This window comes from Echinops telfairi, unplaced genomic scaffold, assembly GCF_000313985.2.
Source record: "Echinops telfairi isolate 266 unplaced genomic scaffold, ASM31398v2 ScPeMD7_23;HRSCAF=83, whole genome shotgun sequence".
Taxonomy (NCBI): domain Eukaryota; kingdom Metazoa; phylum Chordata; class Mammalia; order Afrosoricida; family Tenrecidae; genus Echinops; species Echinops telfairi.
In genome coordinates, this window is record NW_022103920.1 from 81765262 (window position 1) to 81775623 (window position 10362).

Sequence of the window (10362 nt, forward strand, 5' to 3'; positions counted from 1 at the left end):
TCGCTTGCTCGAGGATGGGTGAAGTTTGCTTTTGAGATGCGCACACCATTCAGACAGACTTCATACTCTGAATCTAAGGCTAGGGTACCTTGTATGCAAATGAAAACTCATCGAAAATACCTGAAATTAAAATAATGGAAAATGAGGAGCTGATATTAAGGGCTCAAGTAGAAGGCAAATGTTTTGAGAATGATGATGGCAACAAATGTACAAATGTGCTTGACACAATGGATGGGTGGACGGACTGAGCCCCCAATAAAATGATTTAAAAAAAATGATGGACTGCAAATGGCTCCTGGAGAACATACAGTCCTGAAACATCACTAATTACCACTCCCAAGGCCACCAATATATCAAACAGTACCTTGCCTTATCAGTTCTCGTGTGTAAGTCCAAAGATAGGCAGATAGGCTGAATAAGTTAATTACCCTAGGCTGCCATAACAACGTCAGCCTTACATGGTCTCTATCCCAAGACTGGGAGGGTCTTCCCTTCCCCCCCTTCACCTATGGCTCACCTTCACCAACATAACAAAGAAGGAGCTCCCTCTGCGACACGACCCCTTTTTAGTTTTCTAGGCTTTGATGAATTTCATTTCTATGCTCCTCGTATCCTCTCTGTCTTCCCCAAATCACCTCTACAATTAACAGGATTTCTGGACAGCCTTTCCAGGGAACTCCTCCCGCGTCTGGGCTTCAGAGAGCAGGCGTGGGTCTCCACGGCTTCCTTCTTGGGACGGTGCATGCGCTACGACACGCCAAGGTACCCTCACTGGGGGAGACGATTCACACCTCTGTCTTTACATGCTGTGGTACAATTTTAGCTACTTTTATCTCAGCCCGTTTCTTATCTTCACACTCATTTCAAGCACGATTTAGAGGCAAGAACAGGCGCTTTGGAGCCAGAAACTCCTGGGTTGGAGCCCAGTCCCGTCACCCAAACAGAGCGGTGTGACTGTGCAGAAGCTGGTTCCTGCAAGTGTACAGGAATCCGGCGTGGAGAATGAACGAGATGGCATGCACACAGCACACAGTAGGTGCACCCTCCACCAGCTCCTCTCCCCGTCTGCCCACCAGGGTCAGTTGGCTCTAGCTTCCTTCCCTCTTCTGAATGCTTCCTCCTGACTCCCTGCGCTGACCTCTCCCCACATGCTTCCTCTAGGCAACATCGTCCCCACCTGAATCAGGAGGCGTATTTGAGAATCCTATCACAAAATGCGGTTATAGAGCACTGCCAAGCTGTGCATCTTAAAATAGAAAGAAGGCGATGGGGGAACAGGGCTAAGCTGTCAAGGGCCCTGAATTCTCTCAGTCCTCCTGCCCCCCACCCGCCAAACCCCACTCACTAGAAAGGGGATTTAAAACAGGAAACACCAGGGCATGTTAAGATTTCGCTTTGGATAAACAACAAAAGCTCTTCTAGTGCCAAGTAGGGAAGTAGAGAAAGGATATGCCTCTCTAGCAGAGGAGAGAAGTTCCGAGAAAGGGAAAGAATGATGGAGACAGCCCGAGGAAGGAGGTGGCCCCTTCCTCCTGACACTCGCTGAGTGAGCTTCACCTTCCCCGACGTCCACGAAGCCTGGCGGGAGTCATCACGCAGTGCCATCTGCAGTTCTGGAACGTGCCCAGGCGCTAAACACACTCCCTGGGCTTCTCACTCGATGAAGCACTAGAGGTTACTGGAGAATCGAAGGGGTTTAAGGCCACCGTAGTCCAAACATTCTCAATGTCAGTACAAAAACCCCCTCTCCGAATGCAGGATATGAATCAGTTTTATCTTCATTTTATTTATTCGTTCATTTTGTTTTTTCCTTGTCTCCCCCACCCCCCCATTGGCTTGTTTCCCCACAGAATTCCATCTGATGAGCACTGAGGTGACATTGCCCATGATCCTACCAACGCTAGGAGAGAGGAGACGGGGCCGTCATATGTGAAGATAGGCGAGTTCTCGGAATTTATTTAAACTTGCCTTTTCATTTTCAAAAGGAAGCAGGGTGGTTGCACAACATGTGAAAATGCACATATGTCACTGCGCACACTGAAATATCATCCCTGTCAGGATTGGCTGTGATAGCCTTCTGGTTGGACTCCCTGCCTCTGCCCATCCTCTCTCTCCTCAACCAGCCACCAGAAGGCTCCCTCCAAAAAAATAAGCCAGATACAGCCCTTCCCGGCTTAAATTCCTCCACTGGCTCCCGTCTTATTCTGAGTGAGAGTGAAAAATCCTTCCAGAGACCAGTGAGGCTCCTGATAACCAGGTGCCTAGTCCCTGTCCCCTCTGGGCTCGCCACCTCTCCCTCCTGTTCCTCCCCTGGCGTGGGATATAAAAATACTGTTCCCCAGCTCATCTCCCCCCAAATATATAAGTCAGACCTAGGACACAGCTTGCAACTAATGGGAAATGATTGTCAAGTTATCTGCCTGAAGGCACCAGCCATCCAGAGCAAGCAGACACCATTGTCTGTCCCACGTAGGTGGGGCTCACTCCCTGCTGTTAGGAACAGTGGATTGCTTCCCCTGAAAGCTTAGAATAAATCAAGTCTCCAGCTCAAGGACAATCAAAGTTAGGCTGCTGTCATGAATCTAGGATCCGCCCATCTTGCCACATGTGTACCCTTAATCCCCTCCTCTTCCTAAAACGTGTACACCCCTAGATACTCCCCCTCCCATTACTATATTACCTATAGTACAACGCCTTCCTGTGACGTATGCCTGCCTTTACCTGCCCTCTCTGCCCGTGCTGTGTGTGGACCTGGCTGGTGAGGTCATGGCCCTCCAGGAGGTGAGCATGCTACTATGAAATGTGTCTGACGCCTTTATTGCACCTTCTCTTCTAACTCTCTTATTCTCTATGATTTTACTATAACCTTTATATATCATAACCATACAGTTGTGCTTACCGAACCCGGGATAATGTGAGGGGCGGGTTTCCCCACACCATGGCTCACGCCTGGCCAGCCACACTGGCCTCTGCCCACAACACTCTTGCTCAGGATATCCGAATTTTCATCCCCATCCCACTGCTCATCCGTGCCCTAGTGCAACTTCTCCCTAATACCTCCTCTGACCATGCTGTTTAAAGTCATCTTCCCCATTCTGGAACCTGATTCTCCCCCCTCCCCTGCCCTCTCATTGCCCATACTCCTGGTCCCTGTCAACCGGTTGCTTAGTTATATATTTGGCATCTGTCTCCGTGAAGATGTAAGGCAGGTATTTTAGTATTCTGCTCACGACAACATCCGAGGACACGAAACCTGGGGCAGTATGCCCTCTCCAAACCCACTGCCACTGCGTGGATCCCAGCTCCTCGGGACCCTGTGAGGCCGGCTCAGGCCTGCTGATGCCTTATGGGAGCAGACAGAACAGCTGGTAGGTTTGGATGCCCAACCTTGAAGGTAGTATCTAACCCGTAACCCACAGCGCCACCAGGGCCTGGCACATAGTAGCTACTCACGGAAATGATGCATTGAACGTTGAATAAGTATAAGATAAAAATAATGATCAGCTGTGTGGAAGCAAACCTCGGTGAATTGCTTCCATAAAGATTACAGCCAAGATAGCCCTGGGAAGCCGTTCTACCCTGTCGAACTGGGTTTGCTACATATGCGGCCGCTAGGACTCAGGCTCCAACCTAAAGGTAGCTCCCAACAACATTCCAAGGCAAAAGGTCTTGGTGGAAAGCCTATCCCGTAAATAAGTGCGGCTTCAGAGTTAAAAACAGCTTTCCCTGAAGCCCTTTCCTCGTCCTATTCCTTTCGTAAGTCAGAAAATGATCACGAGCTGGAAGGCGCTGTCACGTTCCTGCTTCTGGGGTTAGCATTTAAAAATGCAGGAGACAGCATTTCCACTATGGGCATTTTCTGGACTTCACATGGAGCCCCTGAGGGATGCCAATGGTGAGCGCACCCGCTGTTAACTGAGAGATCAGAGGTCTGCATCTGCCCGAGGCACCCAGAAAAAGCCAGCCACCGAAAACCCAGCCGGGCACTCAGGCAGAAAGCGAGGGCCTATGTCTCGGTGTCCTCTCCCCTCTGTCCCACGTCTCGGTGCCTTGCGCGGAGCTGCGAGCAGCATCATGTGGGTGCAGAGCACCCCTGTTTACCACTTCTGCGGTTCCTAGGAAGGAGCCCTGGTGGTGGTTGGGGAAGTATCAAACCCACCAAGCATTCCACAGGAGAAAGAGGAGGCTGTCTGCTCCCATCAAGATTTGCAAAGCCTTGGATACCCTAGATAAGTTCACTAGGAGTCAGAGTCAGGGAAGACGTTGCCAGACTCTGGAAAATAAGTGGCATTTAGTAATTATCATTATCATAGGACATGTTATACTTTGGACATGGATTTGCTGCTGTTTCCTTATACAGAGGACCAACTGATTAAGAAATAAGTATGTTTATCTATGAAGCAGATCAAAAGAGGAGCTCAGTACAAAGCATAACCTTTGAAAAACGGATCAAGCTCTGTTGAACACTCATAGCATACTACATGTTTACGATGAAATGCTATTGCAAGGTAAAAGGGGGACCCTACAGAGCCCAGTGCTACTCTCTGCTACACACGGGGTCAGCATGAGTTAGAACTGACTCCCAGCCACTGGTGGGCACCGTGGGAAAAAGCACATCACTCCGTCGCAGGAAGAGCCTTTCAAAGTGCTTCCCGCGCCTCATCCTTACGCCGAGAATGGGCAAGAAAGTCCACATTCAAGACGTGCTCCCCATACTGTCAGCACTGTGGCATTCAATAAATGTCTGCTGATGGGCGAAGTTCCCATAGCGGCCACCCTTGTAGCAAAGGTCTGACTGCTCGCCATTTAAGTGCAAAATGTGTCAGAATCCGAAAATGCCAAACAGAATTCTCATTACCTCTCGGCAGCGTCTCGGATGAGCTGCTGCAGGTCCACCTCCTGCTTCCGCAGGGCTCCGAACGAAGACTGGCTCTCCACGAGACCTGTGCCTCCGACATTCAGCTTGACCTTCCCAAGAGCCGTCTCGATGGTCCCCGTCACGTGGTTTTTGAAATTGCCCTCGTAGTTCACGAAATCCGACTCCATGACCACTGGAATGAGAGACCAGCAGAGGAATCGAGTGATGGTGGACACCGCTGCCCTGAGCCTCAGGTGGCCTCGTTCCCAACGCTGGGGAGACCCTCGGTGGTGAAGCTGGCAAGTCGGCAGCCACGCTGCCTGCACACGCCAGATGAAATGGTGCCACCACCCTCGCGAGCTATCTGGGTGCACAGGATGAGTCTCGCACAGGGGCTGGATGGGAACGCTTGCTTTAAAAAAAAAAAAAAAGGTTTATTCCAATACACATTAGAAAGGTCCCTGCAGCCCGAGCACAGGTGAGTGAGGCATTCCAAGGCGAACGCGTGTTTGACCACTCTTAAGTGAAGAAATTGGGGGGCCATTGCAAAGGAACCACTACAAAACCTGTGAGAGGCAAGTTCGGTGGGACTGCCTATTCTCAGCCCATGCCACATGCTTTCTGTCCATGACGAGCATCATTTTGCCACCTCCCTAGCCGTGGGAAATGGTTATGTTTTCCTTCCCCACGTAGGTTCCAGCTCTCACAGGTCCCAGTGTGCCTGAATGGCACTGCAGGAGGAGGAGGACACAGCGGTCCCTGCCCTGTGGATCCCAGCACGCAGCATTTGGCAGGCCTGCCCCTTGCCCTGCTCCTGGGTCCATTCTCTTCCCACCCACCCATCTGGTAGAACGTTCCTCTAGTCTCCACTGACTATCTCCATGCCCACAAATGCCTGCCACACTCATTTTTCCAAATGTGACCTCTCCCTAGTCAACAATTCATGCAATTCCTTATCTCTGTCTTGCTGATAAGATAGATGGACCTGCCCTCCCTCCCCCCATCATCCTGTAATACATAAACCCTCTCCAGCCTGGCTTCCCTGCCCCCATGGTGATGCCTCCTGACCTCCCACCCCACCCCTAGGAACTGCCAGGCTCCTCTTCTGGCCACACGGGGGTGATTGCTACTACATTTCCTTCCAGGTCTTCCCCTTTCAACAGAACCTCAAAGGTAAATTTCTGATGGCCTCATACCTGAGCGACAGCTTTTTCACGTGGCTCCAGGTTTCAACCTTTCTGGGGTTTGTAGCCAACCAAATACCCTCGTCAAAGTCATCTTTGTCACCATCCTTGAGTTTGAGTTAGCTAGGCTTTCCACGCTGGGACTCTGTCATGACCTTGACCTCAGGTTTTCCTTGATTCTCAATTGCATTCCATTGTCAGATTCAAATCGACCTGGTGTCTGAAAGACTTCTTTCTATCCACTCAGTTTCCTAAGTACCCCCTCCCGTCCTCAACACCCATATTTCTTTCACTCTCATCTAAAAAGCCCACTGCCCAACCAGGATTCGTGAGAATTAATCGCCACTTATTATTTCGGCACTTTACAAGACGAGCCATCTCTCCACCTCCCCCAAACATGTACACACACACACACAGCTTTAAAAAATATTGCGATTAAAATCCTTTTCTAGCAACCTCCTCCTCCGGATGACAAGCACTTTGGGAAATGTTTTCAAGGCAGGATACAGTAATGGTCCAGAGTACAAAATTATAGCCCTACTATGAGCTCAGACGTACCGAAGCCAGTGAGACTGCCCCAGAACTAGGCACCAGCCAGTGAGACTGCCCCAGAACTAGGCACCGTTTCCTTCTTCTTCTTCTTTAATTGTTCTATTGGGGGCTCCTACAGCTCTCATCACAATCCATCCATCCATCTGTTGTGCAAGCACATTTGTACACTTGTTGCCATCATCATATTCAATCCATTTTCTTTCTACTTGAGCCCTTGCTATCAGCTCATTTTCCACCTCCCCAACTCTCCCTCCCTCATGAACCCTTGATAATTTATAAACATTTTTGTTCATGTCTTACATCAACCGCTGTCTCTCATCACCCACTCTTCAGCTGTCCGTCCCCCTGGGAGGGGGTTATATGTAGACCATTGTGATCAGTTCCCCCATTCTCCCCCCATCTTCCACTTACCCTCCTGGTATCGCTACTCTCATTCTTGTTCCTGAGGGGTTTATATGTCCTGGATTCCCTGTGTTTCCAGCTCATATCTATACCAGTGTACGTGCTCTGGTCTAGCTGATTTGTAAGATAGAATTGGGGTCATGATAGTGGGGTGGGGGAAGGATGCATTAAAGAACTAGAGGAAAGTTGTATGTTTCATTGCTGCTATACTGCACCCAGACTGTCTCGTCTCTTCCTTCTGACCCTTCTGTAAAGGGATGTCCAATTGTCTACAGATGGACTTTGGGTCTCCATTCCAAACTCTTTTCATTCACATTGATATGATTATTTGTTCTGGGTCTTTGATGTCTGATACCTGATCCCATCACCAGCTCATAATCACACAGGCTGATGTGCTTCCTCCATGTGGGCTTTGTTGCTTCTCAGCTAGATGGCCCCTTGTTTATCTTCAAGGCTTTAAGACCCCAGACGCTATATCTTTTGATAGCAAGGCACCATCAGCTTTCTTCACCACATTTCCATATGCAACTATTTTGTCTTCAGCGATTGTGTTGGGAAGGTGAGCATCACAGAATGCCAGGCTATTAGAACCAAGTGTTCTTGCATTGAGGGAGGACTTGAATAGAGGCCCAATATCCGTCTGCTACCTTAATACTTAACATATAAATATATGTGCATAGATCTACTTCCCTATTGCTATATATAAATATATTTACATATGTACATGCCTATATTTAGACCTATTTCCTTCTGTTATACCTCACTTGCCAGAATCACCCTTAGAAACAGGATGGGCACAGCCCCAGGAAAAACAAATCACTAGACCAGAAGAGCATGCTTATTAGTGGGTCAACAAAAACGACGGAAACACTCCATGCTTAGCACAATAGCCAGGACAATGGACTCAAAAAACAAAGCCCATGAAGGTGGCACGGGATTAGGCAGCATTCTGTTCTTGAGTGGGAACCACTCAGGGACAACTACTAACAACACTGTTATCAGTTATGAGGCCCTAAGTAGCATGCATCTCCCTGAACCTCCTGATTCTCATATGTAACTTGGGCATAATGCATAGGATCTACCTGGGGGAGTTAACTGCAAGTTGATATATGTAAAAAATGTACAGTAAAGCCTAGCACGTGGCAAGTGCTCCTTCTGGCCACTGGGTGCAGACCAGGGCACCACGTCCTGACAAGTAGGATAGTCCTGGCTTCAGCAACGTGTTAGCCAGAGGTAAACTCTACCTTCGGGAACACAGTTCTGGCTTCATTGGGTTTCTTACCACCCCTGGAAACTCTGTCCCTAAGTTGGGCACCACAATGAGTTTTAGCTATATGTTCTGAAAAGCCAGCCTAGTTTCACCTCCAAAAAGACATTACTTGTATTAACTTTTACATCAAGTCTTCATCTGCTGTTGGTGCAAGAGAGTAACTGAGGACATCACCATGCTGTGCCTGGGATTGCCAACAACCAACAACACACCCAAACTCCACCTTTCTGGGCAACACCCACACACTGCACTGCTGTGTGTGCCCCAAAGCAGCGAAGCTGAAGCATCCTGCAGCAACTCTTAAGAAGACAAAGAAAAGACGCCATGTTGTCCTCTTTGCAACAGCGCTAGCGACAACAGGGCACGGTATCCAGGGGAGAGGGTTGGACCTCTGATGAACAGAGCAGCTGGGCCTTCCCCATCTGCAGTGGCTGATCTAATTCGGGCAGCCTTTGCTATCTTTCAGGACACCTGGAAAGGGCAGTCTGGTAGCACAGAGCAGTAACATCGGCTTTTCAATGGCCTCTGCTCCCATCCAGACATTTCACCATCAACAACAGTCTACCAGAAGAACAGAGCATAGGATGCAAAGCGATATACTCCCCAGTGCTAACGAAGCAGTGCCGAGAATGAGCCTGGTTGAAGAACGCAATGGCAGGAAGAGCTGCCTGCAGTCGAGCTTGGGGATTGCCTGTAAACATGAAACATCACCCTGTCGCTCTTCTCTTTTAGTAGAGAAGATGTCAGAATTAGAGACCTAGGGCCGGAAAGAGGACTCAGATGCCCTTTAGCCCAACAGTCCTGAATTGAAAATACTGTCACACATCGCCAGCTTCCGAAGAGTCGTGCAGCAGCGAGGACCAAAGTCTTCAGAAAGTTCCCAACCACTAGCCCAGGAAGTCCATCTCCAGGAATCTACACAAAGATGATTGCATGAGGTCAAATAAATAAGCTATAAATATAATGTCTATTTTATTTATTAAATGATTTATTTATTTACTTATTAAATGTAAATGTTCATGACCATTTTATTTGTCAAACCCTAAATTAGAATGACTGAACAATTGAATAATACACAACAGAATACTGCATTTGTTAAGATTGGATTTTAAAATATTTAAACCTATGGAGGAAAGCTTATATAAGGCTAAATAAAAAGGAAATCATTATGTAAAAGTATACTTAATATATTCCCACTTTCCTTTTAAAATATTAGATACCTAGAAAAGAAACTATAAGTGTTACTGGATATTAACACTTAAAGGTAGAGTTCTGTTGATTCAAAACAATTTTTCTTCTTTATCTCTCTATTTTACAAATGTTCTACCATAATAAACAATCTAATTCTACATTTTTGTTGTTTGACCGCTCTTATGGATTGAATTGTATCCCCCCCAAAATTGTGTTGCGTTGTGAGTACTAACCCCTAACCCTGTGGATGTAAGTGCACTCTTGTTGAGGGGCCACATCAGTGCAGAGTGTGTCTTAACCCTAACCACTTTTGAGATGTGAAAAGAAAATATCAAAAAAGAGTAAGTAACAGGGAAAAAAAGAAACCCAGGCTAGATCAATTTATAAAGACAGTAACTGGATTAATGGTCTCTTAGGGGTATGACAGGGAGGTTGGGGGGAAATGGGGAGTCAATAACAATGAGTACAAGACATAAGACAATGTTCTAAAATTGATTGTGGCGATGATTGCTCAACTCTTTTTAGTGTGACTGAACTATTGAATTATATGACAATAAAACATTTTAAGGAAAAAAAAGAACAGATCAGGTAAAGAGGCAAGCAAGCACAGACAGGGGACAGAGAGAGGCCCTGAGAGACCCCAAGGAGCCCTGAGGAGAACTATAAAGAGGCTGAGTGATGGACTTCCCCTCCCCCGAGAGCGGCCAGAGGTCCCCTTCCCTTAGAGCAGTGGTTCTCAACCTTCCTAATGCCGCCACCCTTTAATACAGTTTCTCACAGTGTGGTGACCCCCAACCATAAAATTATTTTCGTTGCTACTTCATAACTGTAATTTTGCTACTGTTTATGAATCAGGCAACCACTGGGAAAGGGTCATTTGACCACCAAAGGGGTCATGACCCACA

At 47.7% G+C, this 10362-nt stretch overlaps 1 protein-coding gene across 2 annotated transcripts in view; it reads right to left on the minus strand.

Moving 5' to 3' along the window:
* The window catches only part of GSDME (gasdermin E), a 99205-nt gene that overhangs the window by 80219 nt on the left and 8624 nt on the right, over positions 1-10362 (minus strand). For both annotated transcript variants that reach the window (XM_045288803.1, XM_045288802.1), the window contains exon 3: positions 4859-5051. In XM_045288803.1, coding sequence (XP_045144738.1) covers positions 4859-5051 — 193 coding nt within the window. The remainder of the gene's footprint in view (positions 1-4858; positions 5052-10362) is intronic.